This window comes from Berghia stephanieae, chromosome 10, assembly GCF_034508935.2.
Source record: "Berghia stephanieae isolate SIO BIC M18660-M18661 chromosome 10, UCSD_Bste_1.3, whole genome shotgun sequence".
Lineage (NCBI taxonomy): Eukaryota > Metazoa > Mollusca > Gastropoda > Nudibranchia > Aeolidiidae > Berghia > Berghia stephanieae.
Window position 1 is genome coordinate 47,132,858 of NC_088369.1, and position 22,728 is coordinate 47,155,585.

The 22,728-nt window shown below is 40.3% G+C and overlaps 1 protein-coding gene across 3 annotated transcripts in view; it reads left to right on the forward strand.

Moving 5' to 3' along the window:
* Positions 1-22,728, forward strand: part of LOC144955884 (uncharacterized) — a 66,556-nt gene that overhangs the window by 16,078 nt on the left and 27,750 nt on the right. For 2 of the 3 annotated variants that reach the window (XM_078886138.1, XM_078886139.1), the window contains 5 exons: positions 8,638-8,733; positions 9,637-9,782; positions 14,457-14,630; positions 20,100-20,167; positions 20,952-21,086. In XM_078886138.1, the coding sequence (XP_078742264.1) occupies positions 8,638-8,733; positions 9,637-9,782; positions 14,457-14,630; positions 20,100-20,167; positions 20,952-21,086 (619 nt within the window). The remainder of the gene's footprint in view (positions 1-8,637; positions 8,734-9,636; positions 9,783-14,456; positions 14,631-20,099; positions 20,168-20,951; positions 21,087-22,728) is intronic. The other variant, XM_078886140.1, reaches the window with a different exon arrangement.

Genomic DNA, 22,728 nt, shown 5'->3' on the forward strand with positions numbered 1-22,728 from the left:
ATCGATCTGACATTGAGAACCCACATAAGGGAGGAGAAGTTTCTTGTTTTGATATTTTAGTCTTGGTTTTCATCTATTTATCTATACAGATTATTCCAGGGTAGTGCCCTCTCCAATTATATGTGGCTCCTTTTTCATTGGTGTGATAACTATTGTTTGTTAGTCTGTCATAGGTTGTTGACTGGAATGTGGCCCTCTCCAATTATATGTGGCTCCTTTTTCATTGGTGTGATAACTATTGTTTGTTAGTCTGTCATAGGTTGTTGACTGGAATGTGGCCCTCTCCAATTATATGTGGCTCCTTTTTCATTGGTGTGATAACTATTGTTTGTTAGTCTGTCATAGGTTGTTGACTGGAATGTGGCACTCTCCAATTATATGTGGCTCCTTTTTCATTGGTGTGATAACTATTGTTTGTTAGTCTGTCATAGGTTGTTGACTGGAATGTGGCCCTCTCCAATTATATGTGGCTCCTTTTTCATTGGTGTGACTCACTATTGTTTGTTAGTCTGTAATAGGTTGTTGACTGGAATGTGGCCCTCTCCAATTATATGTGGCTCCTTTTTCATTGGTGTGACTAACTATTGTTTGTTAGTCTGTCATAGGTTGTTGACTGGAATATGGCCCTCTCCAATTATATGTGGCTCCTTTTTCATTGGTGTGACTAACTATTGTTTGTTAGTCTGTCATAGGTTGTTGACTGGAATGTGGCACTCTCCAATTATATGTGGCTCCTTTTTCATTGGTGTGACTAACTATTGTTTGTTAGTCTGTCATAGGTTGTTGACTGGAATGTGGCACTCTCCAATTATATGTGGCTCCTTTTTCATTGGTGTGATAACTATTGTTTGTTTGTCTGTCATAGGTTGTTGACTGGAATGTTGCACTCTCCAATTATATGTGGCTCCTTTTTCATTGGTGTGACTAACTATTGTTTGTTAGTCTGTCATAGGTTGTTGACTGGAATGTTGCACTCTCCAATTATATTGTGGTCCTTTTTCATTGGTGTGATAACTATTGTTTGTTAGTCTGTCTAGGTTGTTGACTGGAATGTGGCACTCTCCAATTTATATGTTGGCTCTTTTTTCATTGGTGTGATAACTATTGTTTGTTAGTCTGTATAGGTTGTTGACTGGAATGTGGCCTCTCCAATTATATTGTGGCTCCTTTTTTCATTGGTGTGACTCACTATTGTTTGTTAGTCTGTCATAGGTTGTTGACTGGAATGTGGCCCTCTCCAATTATATGTGGCTCCTTTTTCTTGGTGTGACTAACTATTGTTTGTTTGTCTGTCATAGGTTGTTGACTGGAATTGTGGCACTCTCCAATTATATGTGGCTCCTTTTTCATTGGTGTGATAACTATTGTTTGTTAGTCTGTCATAGGTTGTTGACTGGAATGTGGCACTCTCCAATTATATGTGGCTCCTTTTTCATTGGTGTGACTAACTAGTGTTTGTTAGTCTGTCATAGGTTGTTGACTGGAATGTGGCCCTCTCCAATTATATGTGGCTCCTTTTTCATTGGTGTGACTAACTATTGTTTGTTAGTCTGTAATAGGTTGTTGACTGGAATGTGGCCCTCTCCAATTATATGTGGCTCCTTTTTCATTGGTGTGACTAACTATTGTTTGTTAGTCTGTCATAGGTTGTTGACTGGAATGTGGCCCTCTCCAATTATATGTGGCTCCTTTTTCATTGGTGTACTAACTATTGTTTGTTAGTCTGTAATAGGTTGTTGACTGGAATGTGGCCCTCTCCAATTATATGTGGCTCCTTTTTCATTGGTGTGACTCACTATTGTTTGTTAGTCTGTCATAGGTTTGTTGACTGGAATGTGGCCCTCTCCAATTATATGTGGCTCCTTTTTCATTGGTGTGACTCACTATTGTTTGTTTGTCTGTCATAGGTTGTGACTGGAATGTGGCCCTCTCCAATTATATGTGGCTCCTTTTTCATCTGTGTGTAACTATTGTTTGTTGCTGTCATTGGTTTGTTGACTGGATTGGTCCCTTCCATTATATGTGGCTCCTTTTTCATTGGTTCTGTGTAATATTGTTTGTTAGTCTGTCATAGGTTGTTGACTGGAATGTGGCCCTCTCCAATTATAGTGGCTCCTTTTTCATTGGTTGTGACTAACTATGGTTTGTTGATAAGTTGCTGATGGAATGTGGCCCTCTCCAATTATTATGTGGCTCCTTTTTCATTGGTGTGATAATATTGTTTGTATCTGTCCTAGTATTGATGGATGTGGCCTCTCCAATTATATTGGCTCCTTTTCATTGGTGTGACTACTATTGTTTGTTAGTCTGTATAGGTCTTTTGACTGGAATGTGGCACTCTCCAATTTATGTGGCTCTTTGTTTCATTGGTGTGACTAATATTGTTGTTGTCTTTTAGTTGCTGCTGGAATGTGGCCCTCTCCATTTGTTGGCTCTTTTCATTGGTGTGACTAACTAATGTTTGTTGGTCCTGTCATAGTTGTTGACTGGAATGTGCCCTCTCCAATTATATGTGGTCCTTTATGGTGTGACTAAACTATTGTTTTTAGTCTGTCATAGGTTGTTTGACTGGAATGTTGACCTCCAATTTATGTGGCTCCTTTATTCATTGGTGTGATAACTATGTTTGTTAGTTGTCATAGGTTGTTGACTGATTGGATCTCCAATTTATGTGCTCATTATTGTCACTTGGTTGGATCATTGTTTGTTAGTTGTTTAGTTGTGATGGATGTTGCCTTCAATTAATGTGGCTCCTTTTTCATGGTGACTAACTTTTTTGTTGACTAATAGTTGTTGACTGGATGTGCCTTCATTGAATGTGGGCTCCTTTTTCATTGGTGTGACTAACTATTGTTTGTTAGTCTGTCATAGGTTGTTGACTGGAATGTGGCCCTCTCCAATTATATGTGGCTCCTTTTTCATTGGTGTGATAACTATTGTTTGTTAGTCTGTAATAGGTTGTTGACTGGAATGTGGCCCTCTCCAATTATATGTGGCTCCTTTTTCATTGGTGTGACTAACTATTGTTTGTTAGTCTGTCATAGGTTGTTGACTGGAATGTGGCCCTCTCCAATTATATGTGGCTCCTTTTTCATTGGTGTGACTAACTATTGTTTGTTAGTCTGTCATAGGTTGTTGACTGGAATGTGGCCCTCTCCAATTATATGTGGCTCCTTTTTCATTGGTGTGACTAACTATTGTTTGTTAGTCTGTCATAGGTTGTTGACTGGAATGTGGCCCTCTCCAATTATATGTGGCTCCTTTTTCATTGGTGTGACTAACTATTGTTTGTTAGTCTGTCATAGGTTGTTGACTGGAATATGGCACTCTCCAATTATATGTGGCTCCTTTTTCATTGGTGTGACTAACTATTGTTTGTTAGTCTGTCATAGGTTGTTGACTGGAATGTGGCCCTCTCCAATTATATGTGGCTCCTTTTTCATTGGTGAGACTCACTATTGTTTGTTAGTCTGTCATAGGTTGTTGACTGGAATGTGGCCCTCTCCAATTATATGTGGCTCCTTTTTCATTGGTGTGATAACTATTGTTTGTTAGTCTGTATAGGTTGTTGACTGGAATGTGGCCCTCTCCAATTATATGTGGCTCCTTTTTCATTGGTGTGACTAACTATTGTTTGTTAGTCTGTCATAGGTTGTTGACTGGAATGTGGCCCTCTCCAATTATATGTGGCTCCTTTTTCATTGGTGTGACTACTATTGTTTGTTAGTCTGTAATAGGTTGTTGACTGGAATGTGGCCCTCTCCAATTATATGTGGCTCCTTTTTCATTGGTGTGACTAACTATTGTTTGTTAGTCTGTCATAGGTTGTTGACTGGAATGTGGCCTCTCCAATTATATGTGGCTCCTTTTTCATTGGTGTGACTAACTATTGTTTGTTAGTCTGTCATAGGTTGTTGACTGGAATGTGGCACTCTCCAATTATATGTGGCTCCTTTTTCATTGGTGTGATAACTATTGTTTGTTAGTCTGTCATAGGTTGTTGACTGGAATGTGGCCCTCTCCAATTATATGTGGCTCCTTTTTCATTGGTGTGACTCAACTATTGTTTGTTAGTCTGTCATAGGTTGTTGACTGGAATGTGGCCCTCTCCAATTATATGTGGCTCCTTTTTCATTGGTGTGACTAACTATTGTTTGTTTAGTCTGTCATAGGTTGTTGACTGGAATGTGGCACTCTCCAATTATATGTGGCTCCTTTTTCATTGGTGTGATAACTATTGTTTGTTAGTCTGTCATAGGTTGTTGACTGGAATGTGGCACTCTCCAATTATATGTGGCTCCTTTTTCATTGGTGTGACTAACTATTGTTTGTTAGTCTGTCATAGGTTGTTGACTGGAATGTGGCCCTCTCCAATTATATGTGGCTCCTTTTTCATTGGTGTGACTAACTATTGTTTGTTAGTCTGTAATAGGTTGTTGACTGGAATGTGGCCCTCTCCAATTATATGTGGCTCCTTTTTCATTGGTGTGACTAACTATTGTTTGTTAGTCTGTCATAGGTTGTTGACTGGAATGTGGCCCTCTCCAATTATATGTGGCTCCTTTTTCATTGGTGTGACTAACTATTGTTTGTTAGTCTGTCATAGGTTGTTGACTGGAATGTGGCACTCTCCAATTATATGTGGCTCCTTTTCATTGGTGTGATAACTATTGTTTGTTAGTCTGTATAGGTTGTTGACTGGAATGTGGCCCTCTCCAATTATATGTGGCTCCTTTTTCATTGGTGTGACTAACTATTGTTTGTTAGTCTGTCATAGGTTGTTGACTGGAATGTGGCCCTCTCCAATTATATGTGGCTCCTTTTTCATTGGTGTGACTAACTATTGTTTGTTAGTCTGTAATAGGTTGTTGACTGGAATGTGGCCCTCTCCAATTATATGTGGCTCCTTTTTCATTGTGTGACTAACTATTGTTTGTTAGTCTGTCATAGGTTTGTTGACTGGAATGTGGCCCTCTCCAATTATATGTGGCTCCTTTTTCATTGGTGTGACTAACTATGTTTGTTAGTCTGTCATAGGTTGTTGACTGGAATGTGGCCCTCTCCAATTATATGTGGCTCCTTTTTCATTGGTGTGACTAACTATTGTTTGTTAGTCTGTCATAGGTTGTTGACTGGAATGTGGCCCTCTCCAATTATATGTGGCTCCTTTTTCATTGGTGTGACTAACTATTGTTTTGTTAGTCTGTCATAGGTTGTTGACTGGAATGTGGCCCTCTCCAATTATATGTGGCTCCTTTTTCATTGGTGTGACTAACTATTGTTTGTTAGTCTGTAATAGGTTGTTGACTGGAATGTGGCCCTCTCCAATTATATGTGGCTCCTTTTTCATTGGTGTGACTAACTATTGTTTGTTAGTCTGTCATAGGTTGTTGACTGGAATGTGGCCCTCTCCAATTATAATGTGGCTCCTTTTTCATTGGTGTGACTAACTATTGTTTGTTAGTCTGTCATAGGTTGTTGACTGGAATGTGGCCTCTCCAATTATATGTGGCTCCTTTTTCATTGGTGTGATAACTATTGTTTGTTAGTCTGTCATAGGTTGTTGACTGGAATGTGGCCCCTCTCCAATTATATGTGGCTCCTTTTTCATTGGTGTGACTAACTATTGTTTTGTTAGTCTGTCATAGGTTGTTGACTGGAATGTGGCCTCTCCAATTATATTGTGGCTCCTTTTTCATTGGTGTGACTAACTATTGTTTGTTAGTCTGTCATAGTTGTTGACTGGAATGTGGCCCTCTCCAATTATATGTGGCTCCTTTTTCATTGGTGTGATAACTATTGTTTGTTAGTCTGTCATAGGTTGTTGACTGGAATGTGGCCCTCTCCAATTATATGTGGCTCCTTTTTCATTGGTGTGACTAACTATTGTTTGTTAGTCTGTCATAGGTTGTTGACTGGAATGTGGCACTCTCCAATTATATGTGGCTCCTTTTTCATTGGTGTGACTAACTATTGTTTGTTAGTCTGTAATAGGTTGCTGACTGGAATGTGGCCCTCTCCAATTATATGTGGCTCCTTTTTCATTGGTGTGACTAACTATTGTTTGTTAGTCTGTCATAGGTTGTTGACTGGAATGTGGCCCTCTCCAATTATATGTGGCTCCTTTTTCATTGGTGTGATAACTATTGTTTGTTAGTCTGTCATAGGTTGTTGACTGGAATGTGGCCCTCTCCAATTATATGTGGCTCCTTTTTCATTGGTGTGACTAACTATTGTTTGTTAGTCTGTCATAGGTTGTTGACTGGAATGTGGCCCTCTCCAATTATATGTGGCTCCTTTTTCATTGGTGTGACTAACTATTGTTTGTTAGTCTGTCATAGGTTGTTGACTGGAATGTGGCCCTCTCCAATTATATGTGGCTCCTTTTTCATTGGTGTGACTCACTATTGTTTGTTAGTCTGTCATAGGTTGTTGACTGGAATGTGGCCCTCTCCAATTATATGTGGCTCCTTTTTCATTGGTGTGACTAACTATTGTTTGTTAGTCTGTCATAGGTTGTTGACTGGAATGTGGCCCTCTCCAATTATATGTGGCTCCTTTTTCATTGGTGTGACTCACTATTGTTTGTTAGTCTGTCATAGGTTGTTGACTGGAATATGGCACTCTCCAATTATATGTGGCTCCTTTTTCATTGGTGTGACTAACTATTGTTTGTTAGTCTGTCATAGGTTGTTGACTGGAATGTGGCACTCTCCAATTATATGTGGCTCCTTTTTCATTGGTGTGACTCACTATTGTTTGTTAGTCTGTCATAGGTTGTTGACTGGAATGTGGCCCTCTCCAATTATATGTGGCTCCTTTTTCATTGGTGTGACTAACTATTGTTTGTTAGTCTGTCATAGGTTGTTGACTGGAATGTGGCACTCTCCAATTATATGTGGCTCCTTTTTCATTGGTGTGACTCACTATTGTTTGTTAGTCTGTCATAGGTTGTTGACTGGAATGTGGCCCTCTCCAATTATATGTGGCTCCTTTTTCATTGGTGTGACTCACTATTGTTTGTTAGTCCGTCGTGGATATTTGACCTCTGCTGGGGTTGTTGACTAGAATGTGGCACTCACTGCTGGCTCGTCAGATTTGTGTTCCCAAAAATGACAAAATACCCTGGAAAATGCCAAACTTTTCCTTGAATAATTTTGCTTTCTAAAATGCACATAGAAGAGGAATTCTATCTTAATCTTGAATATCCTGTTCCGTTGCCATGGGTGTTTTGATTTCATCAAACGTTCATCTCGTCTTGCGATTTTAAGGGGCAACATTTGTATATTTTGTGAAATTTGTGTTAATTTGCCCTTTAAACAGGCTTGGTAAATCAAGTGTGATTTGTTGGTTAAAACCCCCAAAGTATGTCTACATGCCAAACCCTATTTCTCTACACCAAACGACCTTAAATATAATATTTAAAAAAAAAAAAAAAACCCCAAAAAAAATCAAAACAAAAGAAAAAACAAAACAGCCATTCCCCCCCCCCCCCCCCCCCCCCCCCCCAAAAAAAAAAATAAAATAAAAAATAACTAAAATAGCATAAAATAAAAAACAACAAAGCAACAAAACAGTTGCCAAGTTGCCAAGTTTTTTTTAACTTTGGCATTAAAAACACCAAGTTGACAACCCTGATTGGTTGGTATGACTGGAATGCAGCCAATCTCAAGTCAACCAGCTGGAACGAATGGCGACTGGACAGTGGCGGGGTGATGATGTGATGGGTGGACAGTCGTCAATCTGGCAATCTGTCTTTGTGTGGCTGGTCAAGATGTTTTTTTTTTTTAATGTCTTTACAGGGAATTGGGGGGGGGGGGGGGGTAGGAGGTGGTACATAACACTAATAAATTGACTTAACCCCCCCCCCCCCCCCCCCCCCCCCTTCTCCCCAGCTACCCAACAGTGGTATATTGAGGATTCTGGTTATTTCTGTGATAATGATACTGATATGGTGCATGTGATATATTAATTGTGATGGTGCTGGTGCATGTGATATTGGTGGTGTTGGTATTGATGCTTTTGATAGTGGTTGTATTGGTAGTTCTTATAGATGATGTTTGTTGTGGTTGTGGTAATGTCGATGGTTTTGGTGGTAATGTTGATGGTGTTTTGTGGTGATAGTGCTAATGTTGTTGGTGGTAGAGGTAATATTGATGGTGTTTGTTGTTATAGTAGTAGTGGTAGCATTGATGGTGGCAGTGGTAGTATTGATGGTGTTTGTTGTGGTAGTGGTAGTGTTATTATTGATGGTGGCAGTGGTAATATTGATGGTGTTTGTTGTGGTAGTGGTAGTGTTATTATTGATGGTGGTAGTGGTAATATTGATGGTATTTGCTGTGGTGGTGGTAGTCTTAGTATTGATGGTGGTAGTGGTAATATTGATGGTGTTTGTTGTGGTACTGGTAGTGCTAGTGTTGATTGTTTTAGTGGTAATATTGACGATATTTGTTGTGGTGGTGGTGGTAGTGGTAGTGTCGATGGTTATGGAGATAATATTGGTGGTGTTTGTTGTGGTAGTGCTAGTGGTGATTGTTATAGTGGTGATATTGGTGGTATTTGTTATGGTAGTGGTAAAAATTTGTTTCCATGACGCCCCACATAATCTGCCCACATTTTATTTTTCTATCTCCTCAGACTCCGACATTTCCAACGTGGCTTCCCTTACTGACTCAGATCTGAGGTCCAGACTATTGGAGAAAGAATCTATCATCACAAGATTACTATCTCAGAGTAAGAGATTTTTTGACCTTGATTTAGTTGATAAAATAAAAAGAAAGATGCTTTCTCTCTCTCCTTCCCACCACATACCCCCCCCCCCCCCCCCAAAAAAAAAAGGGAACAAACAAAAAATAAAGGCAAACTAAAAGAAACAGAAAGAAGGAAAAAAGACAAACTCAAAGAAAATAATTTATAGCCTTTAAAAAATGAAACGGGGTAGATTTTCAGTTGAATTTACAGATAGAAATGTTACAAACCATTCAGTTCAGGTTTTATTTTGATCCATATGTGATGAAATCTTTAACAATTTCTATTGAAATCTCACCCTCATTCCAAGTTAATCGGAAATTTTTCTATTCAGAAACTTGTTATTTTTGAGGGAGATCACTTTTTGTTTGTTTCTTCCATACTTTTGACTTTTTAAAATTTTAAAAATATTTTTTGCCCACTGTCTCAAACGGGTATAAAATGTCGGAATGAATCGTAACCTCAAAGTGATTGTAGAATTGAAATCATCATCAAAGCTCGTCGTTCCAACACCGAACCCACTCCACACAGCATCTGGGGAGCAGACTGAGTACAGCTGGACCCGTCTGGACATTCTTGAAGGACGTGTTCCTTCATCTACTCTAGGCATCCACATGTACACAACACCGAACCCACTCGGTATGGTCTGTGCTGTGTGGCCCTGATCCAGTCACCTACCCTAGCTCAATTTATGCATTGCACTGCGGCTGATGCCTGGGTTATTCCAGTCTTCCCTTGGAAAAGACCCTAATACAAATTTCCCCATGGGGATGAATAAAGGGAATTTTATTTATATATTTATTTATTTGTGTGTCAGACCAGAATATCAGGCAGTCACCATTGAAGGGTTGCACCAATGACTAACTCAGTTTATTGTTTTATCTCCAGACCAAGAACTCATGGCCAGTCGTAAACAGCTGGAGACAGAAAATATCCAGTTGAATGTGACCTTGGCCGAGCAGACGGCCCATGTGGAGATTGTTGAGAAGGTTCTAGTCAACTGTCAGGCCAAATTCTTGATGGGCAATGAGGAGGTGAGTGTGTCTAGGGCTATCGTGGAGTTTGGGGTTTAATTTATTCATGCTGTTCATATAGCTAAAATACTCATAACATCTGCCAGCTGAGTATAATGAACCAACATAGAAAGCCATGTATAACCTTAAACATTTATAATCGAATTGATAGAATTTTGTGAGAACTTGTCATTTAAAAAGCAGTAATAAATAGCTGAGTTACGTCAATTTCGTTCCATTCACACATCTGGTGATCTCACAAAACTCTGTCAGATGTCAAGCATGCTAGTTTTTGAGATACAAGCGCATCATTTAAAAAAAATTGCCATCCAACCACATTCTCACATCATTTTTAGTAGCCATCCAACCACATTCTCACATCATTTTTAGTAGCCATCCAACCACATTCTCACCTTGTTTTTAGTAGCCATCCAACCACATTCTCACCTTGTTTTTAGTAGCCATCCAACCACATTCTCATATCGTTTTTAGTAGCCACCCAACCACATTCTCATATCATTTTTAGTAGCCATCCAACCACATTCTCATATCATTTTTAGTAGCCATCCAACCACATTCTCACATCATTTTTAGTAGCCATCCAACAACATTCTCACATCATTTTTAATAGCCATCCAACCACAGTCTCACATCATTTTTAGTAGCCATCCAACCACATTCTCACATCATTTTTAGTACCCATCCAACCACATTCTCACATCATTTTTAGTAGCCATCCAACCACATTCTCACCTTGTTTTTAGTAGCCATCCAACCACATTCTCACATCATTTTTAGTAGCCATCCAGCCACATTCTCATATCATTTTTAGTAGCCATCCAACCACATTCTCACCTTGTTTTTAGTAGCCATCCAACCACATTCTCATATCATTTTTAGTAGCCATCCAACCACATTCTCACATCATTTTTAGTAGCCATCCAACCACATTCTCACATCATTTTTAGTAGCCATCCAACCACATTCTCATATCATTTTTAGTAGCCATCCAACCACATTCTCACATCATTTTTAGTAGCCATCCAACCACATTCTCACATCATTTTAGTAGCCATCCAACCACATTCTCACATCATTTTTAGTAGCCATCCAACCACATTCTCACCTTGTTTTTAGTAGCCATCCAACCACATTCTCACATCATTTTTAGTAGCCATCCAACCACATTCTCACCTTGTTTTTAATTGCCATCCAACCACATTCTCACATCATTTTTAGTAGCCATCCAACCACATTCTCACATCATTTTTAGTAGCCATCCAACCACATTCTCACCTTGTTTTTAGTAGCCATCCAACCACATTCTCATATCATTTTTTGTACCCATCCAACCACATTCTCACCTTGTTTTTAGTAGCCATCCAACCACATTCTCATATCATTTTTAGTAGCCATCCAACCACATTCTCACATCATTTTTAGTAGCCATCCAACCACATTCTCACATCATTTTTAGTAGCCATCCAACCACATTCTCACATCATTTTTAATAGCCATCCAGCCACATTCTACATCATTTTTAGTAGCCATCCAACCACATTCTCACATCATTTTTAGTAGCCATCCAACCACATTCTCATATCATTTTTAGTAGCCATCCAGCCACATTCTCATATCATTTTTAATAGCCATCCAACCACATTCTCATATCATTTTTAGTAGCCATCCAGCCACATTCTCATATCATTTTTAGTAGCCATCCAACCACATTCTCACATCATTTTTAGTAGCCATCCAACCACATTCTCACCTCATTTTTAATAGCCATCCAACCACATTCTCACATCATTTTTAGTAGCCATCCAACCACATTCTCACATCATTTTTAGTAGCCATCCAACCACATTCTCAGTATCGATTTTTACAATTTAAAAGTTTTAAAATCAATTTACCTTGATATTTCCTGATTCTTTTGATATGTTAAATACCTCGAATTGACCGAAAATCTGCTATAATGTAACAATTTCAATTCAAGTTGAGAACCGAACACTTTACAAACCCCAAATTTTACATTAGATGGTTTAAGATCAACCTTCTGAATGTCTATTTCATGAGTCGTGGATCAAAATCTTGAAATGACCGAAAATTGCTATAATGTTCAGAAGATTTCATTACGGTTTGGATCCAAACTCTGAAGTCATTTTATGATGGTGGATCAACCTTCTGAAGTCTATTTCATGATGTGGATCAAAACTCTGAAGTCTATTTTCATGATCGGTGGATCAACCTTCTGAAGTCTATTTTCATGATCGGTGGATCAAAACTCTGAAGTCTATTTTCATGATCGGTGGATCAAAACTCTGAAGTCTATTTTCATGATCGGTGGATCAAAACTCTGAAGTCTATTTTCATGATCGGTGGATCAAAACTCTGAAGTCTATTTTCATGATCGGTGGATCAAAACTCTGAAGTCTTACATATGAGCTATGTGCACCGTGCTTTATTTAATTTTGGACATTTTAGACCTCTGATGTCATCAATTAAATAAAATATGGTGCGCAAAACTCGTATGTAGACTTAATATCTGGTGATTATGTAATCTCTGATGGTGTTGATGACAAGAATTTAGTCACTGAAAGTTGTGATGGTGATGGTGACTTCCAGTTTGACATTGAGACAAGCACAGTCTCAGTCACAGACGACATCGTGTCTGTCATTCATCCCATTGGGTAAGATGCAAAAAGGAATAAACAAGAATGAAAATAACAGCTTCAAAAAGAAATGACCAAACACGGGACGTTTCCACAGTTCGTCTGGTTTTTTACCATTCTATTTACACTTTCATTGGGTTTTTTTTTATGGCTGAAGAAGGGTTTTGAGCCCAAAACGTTCCGTGTTTGGTATTTTGTTCTTTTTTGAAGCTGTTCTATTCATTTTTGTTTTATTACTTTTTTACAGCCCACAGCAGAAGTGACCCAATGGTTAAGGCATTGCACTGAGAAGTGACCCAATGGTTAAGGCATTGCACTGAGAAGTGACCCAATGGTTAAGGCATTGCACTGAGAAGTGACCCAATGGTTAAGGCATTGCACTGAGAAGTGACCCAATGGTTAAGGCATTGCACTGAGAAGTGACCCAATGGTTAAGGCATTGCACTGAGAAGTGACCCAATGGTTAAGGCATTGCACTGTGACCCGGAAGGTCCTGGGTTCGAGCTCTGCTTCAGGCACTTTCGTTTATTTTTCCTTGGGCAAGATTATTAACCCTCAATTTGCTCACGTGGACAACATGCGTGATTCCTGTTGACATCAGACATCTTGTTTGATAAATTATCTATATTCCTTTGTGGAATTCCTAGGCGACGATATCTTATAATGCTGTGGCCGAAGGGTATAATATTTTATTTTACAGTCCACACCTTCTATCATCTTTGGTATCAATTTGACGTAGGGTAGATGCAAAGAGACAACAGGTTATTTGATATAAAAGGACTTGTCGTTGACTCACACACACACTGCCTTTTTGGTCCATGTTAAGTATTGGAGACATAGGTACAGGATACAGAATTGTGTGGCTATGTGGTCTAGTGGTATGACACTCGCCTTTGGAAGTTTCTGGGTTCGAGTCCCGCTTTGAGTGATGCATAGTCGAGTCCTTGTAAAAGGCTCTTTTCTAAAATGCTCTCACTGTACTCGGGTGTAAAATGAGTACCTGGCTGTTCACAGGGTTGTCTCTGTCAGAAAAATATTGTACTGGCATTATGTCTCGTCCTAAATGTGAGGTGTTACTGTTGGCTTGGGACCCCTTGTAAAGTGGATATTGTGCTATTGAGTGCTACATAATATTAACTTATTATTACTACTACTACTACTACTACTACTACTACTACTACTACTACTACTACTACTACTACTACTACTACTACTACTACTACTACTACTACTACTACTACTACTACTACTACTACTATTACTACTACTACTACTACTACTACTACTACTACTGCTATTATATACTACTACTACTACTACTACTACTACTACTACTACTACTACTACTACTACTACTACTACTACTACTACTATACTACTACTACTACTACTACTACTACACTACTACTACTACTACTACTACTACTACTATACTACTACTACTACTACTACTACATATTTACTACTATACTACTACTACTACTACTACTACTACTACTACTACTACTATACTACTATACTACTACTACTACTACTACTACTAACTACTACTACTACTACTATACTACTACTACTACTACTACTACTACTACTACTACTACTACTACTACTACTACTACTACTACTACTACTACTACTACTACTACAGTAGTGCAACCTCTGGATAACGACACCCATGGATAGCGACATTGACCTCTGCTTCCAAATTTTTTACTATGTTGATTTTCCAGTTTTTAGTATAAAACCAAAAAAAAAAAAGGATTTCATTCTTCTTTAGCGACTTGACTGTCATTCTCTTAAAAGACACGAATTTTTAAGTTTTGGCCAGAAAACCTGTCCTTCAGATATTGATTGATTTAAATATCTCATCTTGGCAAAAACTCTCAAACCTGGGACTTCGCAAATTCTTCATTAAAGTTTGAGAGTTTTTACCAAGGTGTGGGGTCATTTAAATGGATGGATATTTGAAGATTGAAATTTTAAATTCTTGTCTGGTTTAACATTTTATCTGTTTGTTTTGAAGAGCCAGAAGAAGATGTTGGGTGAGGTGTCAACCAGGAGCTGTAGTCCTTTCCTGAGGTCGAGCAGTGAAATGATACAAGACAAGCAGCACTCAGGGGTGGTCGGAGACTCAGAGTTGAGGGAGGAAAGTAGGGAGAATTTGACTGGCTGGAAACTGGGAGATGAAATATCTGGTGTAAGTTGTTGTGGATTGGAGTTGATTCCTCTCTCTGATATAAAAACATAGGGATCCTCTAGATATCCACTGATATCTATTCCTATCTCGTGTGTAGAATTTTCAGATTTTCTCATGCTGTACAATCATCTACCGTGCTAAATAACTTTATCTTTTACCTTGAGCCATGTCAAGCACAATGTCATAGCCATGTCAAGCACAATGTCATAGCCATGTCAAGCACAATGTCATAGCCATGTCAAGCACAATGTCATAGCCATGTCAAGCACAATGTCATAGCCATGTCAAGCACAATGTCATAGCCATGTCAAGCACAATGTCATAGCCATGTCAAGCACAATGTCATAGCCATGTCAAGCACAATGTCATAGCCATGTCAAGCACATGTCATAGCCATGTCAAGCACAATGTCATAGCCATGTCAAGCACAATGTCATAGCCATGTCAAGCACAATGTCATAGCCATGTCAAGCACAATGTCATAGCCATGTCAAGCACAATGTCATAGCCATGTCAAGCACAATGTCATAGCCATGTCAAGCACAATGTCATAGCCATGTCAAGCACAATGTCATAGCCATGTCAAGCACAATGTCATAGCCATGTCAAGCACAATGTCATAGCCATGTCAAGCACAATGTCATAGCCATGTCAAGCACAATGTCATTTCCTCTTTTGGATTTATAAAGTTCATTTTATCTCATCTTATCTTAAAGCTGATGTCCTTTTACTCCTCTTAGAATTCTGCTGCCAAAAATGGCAACAGCTCCTACATAGTCGATTTGTGTTGCTTTGATGGATGTCAGTTTTAAAATGAAAATTGTTTGCATTCTGGATGCAGAAAGTGATAAGTGATGGGTTGGTGTAACTGGATAATGAATATCCGTACTTCCAGACATCATATCATTATAGGGAATGAGATTAGCGGAAGAGTAGCGTCCCTTGATTGGACGTCACCCATAGTATGTGACGTCACCTGCAGAAAAGCTGTTAGAGAGAGAACGTCATGTTGGTTGTGCGCATGCGTCTCTTGTCCTAGCACGAGGACGAGAGACGCATGCGCACAACCAACATGACGTTCTCTCTCTAATAACTTTTCTGCCGGTGATGTCACAGACTATGGGTGACGTCCAATCAAGGGACGCTACTCTTCCGCTAATCTCATTCCCTATAAGTGCCCCAGAAGTGTATTCTCCTGTAGCAGGTCATGGACTATGAACATAAATTAGTGATGCAGGGATTGTATAGCGCAATGGCAAATGCAGACTAAGTTGAACAAAGGTATTCTGCTATTTACAAGAGGTACCAAGGCAGCAGCAACACTTAACATGCACCAAGACTTGATTTGATTATCGTGTCAGTGCATGACATAATCAATCGGAAGGGTGAAATTTTTGGATTGGCAATAGTATAATAACTCATTAAATTTATAACTACATGGTGGAAATGTATAAGTTCATGACAAAATCAGTCGGAAGGTGAACATGTAGTTATGGGAAAACATACTTTTTCAACTTGACTTGACTAGAAGTGAAATTAAGCTTTGATATTTCCCGAAGATGTACAAAAAGGGTTGATTTAATCATTTATGACAAGAAATCATTTTTTTATAAAACTTGACCTCCTAACTAAACTTGGCAATATCTCAGTTCAAAGCTTTTCACCATCCGACTGATTATGTCATTCACTGTAACAATCAAAGCTTTTCACCATCCAACTGATTATGTCATTCACTGTAACAATCAAAACTTTTCACCATCCGACTGATTATGTCATTCACTGTAACAATCAAAGCTTTTCACCATCCGACTGATTATGTCATTCACTGTAACAATCAAAGCTTTTCACCATCCGACTGATTATGTCATTCACTGTAACAATCAAAACTTTTCACCATCCGACTGATTATGTCAGTCACTGTAACAATCAAAGCTTTTCACCATCCAACTGATTATGTCATTCACTGTAACAATCAAAACTTTTCACCATCCGACTGATTATGTCAGTCACTGTAACAATTAGTGCTAAGGCCCAATTGAATTTCCTGTGTCAGCTTGAATGGCTTGTATCTCAACTTGTCATTTTTTGATAAATATGAGATATTTGCAATCCTATGTGACAAGATCTTTGTTAATATTTTAGAAACAGTCCATTGTGTGACTTTGAGGTCTTGTAATATGACTCTCACCTGTGGACTGGAAGGTCCAGCAGGCCTGTCAAGTGTCCCACATCATGCTGGACAGTCCTGGATTTGAGACCACCATCCCACTGTCCCACATCACTATCTCATGTCACACATATCATCACTACCTCATGTCACACATATCATCACTACCTCATGCCCCACATATCATCACTACCTCATGTCACACATATCATCACTACCTCATGCCCCACATATCACTACCTCATGCCCCACATATCATCACTACCTCATGCCCCACATATCATCACTACCTCATGCCCCACATATCATCACTACCTCATATCACACATATCATCACTACCTCATGCCCCACATATCATCACTACCTATGCCCCACATATCATCACTACCTCATGTACTACATACATATGCACATCACTACCTCATGCCCCACATATCATCACTACCTCATGCCCCACATATCATCACTACCTCATATCACACATATCATCACTACCTCATGCCCCACATATCATCACTACCTCATGCCCCACATATCATCACTACCTCATGTCACACATATCATCACTACCTCATGTCACACATATCATCACTACCTCATGTCACACATATCATCACTACCTCATGCCCCACATATCATCACTACCTCATGTCACACATATCATCACTACCTCATGCCCCACATATCCTCACTACCTATGCCCCACATATCATCAATACCTATGCCCCACATATCATCACTACCTATGCCCCACATATCATCACTACCTCATGTCACACATATCATCACTACCTCATGCCCCACATATCATCACTACCTCATGTCACACATATCACTACCTCATATCACACATATCATCACTACCTCATGCCCCACATATCATCACTACCTCATGCCCCACATATCATCACTACCTCATGCCCCACATATCATCACTACATCCTGTCACACATATCATCACTACCTCATGTCCCACATATCATCACTAACTCATGTCACACATATCATCACTACATCATGTCACATATATCATCACTACCTCATGTCACGTGACATATCATCACTACCTCATGCCCCACATATCATCACTACCTCATGCCCCACATATCATCACTACCTCATGCCCCACATATCATCACTACCTCATGCCCCACATATCATCACTACCTCATGCCACACATATCATCACTACCTCATGTCACACATATCATCACTACCTCATGCCACACATATCATCACTACCTCATGCCACACATATCATCACTACCTCATGCCACACATATCATCACTACCTCATGTCACACATATCATCACTACCTCATGTCACACATATCATCACTACCTCATGTCACACATATCATTACTACATCATGTCACATATATCATCACTACCTCATGTCACGTGACATATCATCACTACCTCATGCCCCACATATCATCACTACCTCATGCCACACATATCATCACTACCTCATGTCACACATATCATCACTACCTCATGCCACACATATCATCACTACCTCATGTCCCACATATCATCACTACCTCATGTCACACATCATCACTACCTCATGCCCCACATATCATCACTACCTCATGCCCCACATATCATCACTACCTCATGCCACACATATCATCCCAGTGTTGTGGATAGTTATCAGCAATAGAATGTTGCCATATAATCTTCTATGGTCAATCAATACACATTTTGTGTGTAGTCCCTTCATAGTGTACCCATTTAGTTGATGTCCGATAATATTGTATTTTAGGATGTTAATGACACCTCCAATCGGTGAGCTCAATGACCAAGATATTTTAAACTACATCCAATGGTAGTAGTGTTGTGTATTGTCGTCTACTCCCTATTTAATTTGGGCAGTGTGTGTGTTAATTTGGGAAGTGTGTGTGTGTTTGTGTGTCCATTATTTCGCCCCTACTTTTGACTTTCTGAACTGGGCAGCCGTGGTCCAGGGTTTGAGTCTGGATTGGAGCAATGTATAGTTGGCAGCCGTGGTCTAGGGTTTGGGTCTGGATTGGAGCAATGTATAGTTGGCAGCCGTGGTCCAGGGTTTGAGTCTGGATTGGAGCAATGCACAGTTGGCAGCCGTTGTCCAGGGTTTGAGTCTGGATTGGAGCAATGTATAGTTGGTAGCCGTGGTCCAGGGTTTGAGTCTGGATTGAAGCAATGCATGGTTGGCAGCCGTGGTCTAGGGTTTGAGTCTGGATTGGAGCAATGCACAGTTGGCAGCCGTTGTCCAGGGTTTGAGTCTGGATTGGAGCAATGTATAGTTGGCAGCCGTGGTCTAGGGTTTGATTCTGGATTGGAGCAATGTATAGTTGGCAGCCGTGGTCTAGGGTTTGGGTCTGGATTGGAGCAATGTATAGTTGGCAGCCGTGGTCCAGAGTTTGAGTCTGGATTGGAGCAATGCATAGTTGGCAGCCGTGGTCCAGGGTTTGAGTCTGGATTGGAGCAATGTATAGTTGGCAGCCGTGGTCCAGGGTTTGAGTCTGGATTGGAACAATGCATAGTTGGCAGCCGTGGTCCAGGGTTTGAGTCTGGATTGGAGCAATGTATAGTTGGCAGCCGTGGTCCAGGGTTTGAGTCTGGATTGGAGCAATGTATAGTTGGCAGCCGTGGTCCAGGGTTTGAGTCTGGATTGGAGCAATGCATAGTTGGCAGCCGTGGTCCAGGGTTTGAGTCTGGATTGGAGCAATGCATAGTTGGCAGCCGTGGTCCAGGGTTTGAGTCTGGATTGGAGCAATGTATAGTTGGCAGCCGTGGTCCAGGGTTTGAGTCTGGATTGGAGCAATGTATAGTTGGCAGCCGTGGTCCAGGGTTTGAGTCTGGATTGGAGCAATGCATAGTTGGCAGCCGTGGTCCAGGGTTTGAGTCTGGATTGGAGCAATGCATAGTTGGCAGCCGTGGTCCAGGGTTTGAGTCTGGATTGGAGCAATGTATAGTTGGCAGCCGTGGTCCAGGGTTTGAGTCTGGATTGGAGCAATGCATAGTTGAATCTTTTAAAAAGGCTTGTAACTCACATTCTTTCAATCTACTTTGGTAAAAGCATTGTCTCTATTGAAAAAAAAACCCCGTTGTTCTAACAAGCGTTGTGTCTCATATAACATGTTTAGTATTACTGTTGGCTAGGGACCCCTTTGAAAGCGATTTGAGCATGTTTAGTGGGTATTGCGCTGTATAATTACTCTCTTGTCCTCAATGTGCTTATCGTCATCAATATAAAGTATAAAATTTTTGCTATGTAACTTCATGTCCCTTTTATGTTCTTTCATTTCTCCTCAGCTGAAGCAGACATACTTGAAAGATTCAAAGGCAGCCATTTGCATTGACGAGGCATCTCAACCTCTCAAGTAAGTGGATTTGTCATGATTTGTCATTGGAAGTGAGATGTCATGAGGTGTAAGAAGATGTGTCACAAGATGTCATGAGGTGTAAGAAGATGTGTCACAAGATGTCATGAGGTGTAAGAAGATGTGTCACAAGATGTCATGAGGTGTAAGAAGATGTGTCACAAGATGTCATGAGGTGTAAGATGTGATGATGTGTCACAAAATGTCTTAAGGTGTAAGAAAATGTCGTGAGGTGTAAGAAGATGTCATGATGTGTCACAAGGTGTCGTGAGGTGTAAGAAGATAACATGATGTGTCACAAGATGTCATGAGGTGTAAGAAGATTTCATGATGTGTCACAAGATGTCATAAGTTGTAGGAAGAAGATGCGATGAGGTGTCACAGGGTGTCATAAGACGCCATGAGGTATAACAATATGTGAGATTATTTTCAGACCCCCTGCCAATGCAGTGATTGGCTTGTTGGATCTTATTTGTTTGATCAGCTGCATTTGCTTTGTGAAAGACTAATGTCCTATCCAAAGGGTAACAAGTAATTGCTGTGATTCATTGCTTGTAATGAACAATAGGAATTGCTTGTCAGCCTTTGGATAAGATGCTAGTCTACTTTTTGCCAGATCTATCGACCAGCTACTCAATCAATGCTAGATGGGCAGGAGGTCAGCAAATGAAATCTCAGCTTCCAGCCAGATTGATCTCGCCCCCATTGCCAACTCAATTATTAGGAGCTCTGATTTCCTTTGTTGTTGCCCATAGCCACAATGCTGGTCTCTTGTTGATTTCAGAGAAGTCCGTCTGGCAGCTTTGGAGAAGAATGCGTCAGATGTGGAGAAGCTGATAGACGAAGCCAAGACTGAAAAGCTGAAGCACATGGAGGAACTGCATGAAAGCAACAAGAAAATGGCAGAACTCGAGGCAAAGTGAGTTTTCTTACCTTACCTTACTGGGGTTCCCTCTCATAGAGGTTGGATGCCTTGGTCTTCCCCAATTCTCTGATAGGTTGGATGCCATGGTCTTCCCCAATTCCCTGATAGGTTGGATGCTGTGGTCTTCCCCAATTCCCTGATAGGTTGGATGCTGTGGTCTTCCCCAATTCTCTGATAGGTTGGATGCCATGGTCTTCCCCAATTCTCTGATAGGTTGGATGCCGTGGTCTTCCCCAATTCTCTGTCTAGGTTGGATGCCATGGTCTTCCCCAATTCTCTGTCTAGGTTGGATGCCATGGTCTTCCCCAATTCCCTGATAGGTTGGATGCTGTGGTCTTCCCCAATTCCCTGATAGGTTGGATGCTGTGGTCTTCCCCAATTCTATGATAGGTTGGATGCCATGGTCTTCCCCAATTCTCTGATAGGTTGGATGCCGTGGTCTTCCCCAATTCTCTGATAGGTTGGATGCCGTGGTCTTCCCCAATTCTATGATAGGTTGGATGCCGTGGTCTTCCCCAATTCTCTGATAGGTTGGATGCCATGGTCTTCGCCAATCTCTGATAGGTTGGATGCCATGGTCTTCCCAATTCTCTGTCAAGGTTGGATGCCATGGTCTTCCCAATTCTCTGATAGGTTGGATGCCGTGGTCTTCCCCAACTCTCTGATAGGTTGGATGCCGTGTCTTCCCCAATTCTCTGTCTCGGTTGGATGCCATGGTCTTCCCCAATTCTCTGATAGGTTGGATGCCATGGTCTTCCCCAATTCTCTGTCTAGGTTGGATGCCATGGTCTTCCCCAATTCTCTGATAGGTTGGATGCCATGGTCTTCCCCAACTCTCTGATAGGTTGGATGCCTGGTCTTCCCCAATTCTCTGTTCGGTTGGATGCCATGGTCTTCCCCAATTCTCTGATAGGTTGGATGCTGTGGTCTTCCCCAATTCTCTGATAGGTTGGATGCCATGGTCTTCCCCAATTCTCTGATAGGTTGGATGCCATGGTCTTCCCCAATTCTCTGTCTAGGTTGGATGTCAGTAGATATCAATATTAATAAGTCCCAAGTCTTTACCATGCTTTACTTGGGAGGCCTTCCAAAAGCTCCTACAAAGGGAAACAACTTAAATAATATTCCCTCAACTAACCCCAAGAAAAAATAAAACCTAGTACCTTTAACTAACCCTTATAGGAAAAGCAAACACCCTAGCACCTTTGCTAAGACATGACTAACCCTAGTAGAAAAAAAAAATCCTCCGATCTCGAGCTAACCCTAATAGAAAAAAAAACCCGACCGGGAACAGTCGGGAAAATCTGTGAAAATTGCCTTGGGCCGGGAAAAGACCGTGAGAAATTGGTAGAGGAGATGGATGGACTGAAATCTAAAAAAGCATCATTAGAAACAGACATTAAAGCCAAGGAGATGGATGGACTGAAATCTAAAAAAGCATCATTAGAAACAGACATTAAAGCCAAGGAGATGGATGGACTGAAATCTAAAAAAGCATCATTAGAAACAGACATTAAAGCCAAGGAGATGGATGGACTGAAATCTAAAAAAGCATCATTAGAAACAGACATTAAAGCCAAGGAGATGGATGGACTGAAATCTAAAAAAGCATCATTAGAAACAGACATTAAAGCCA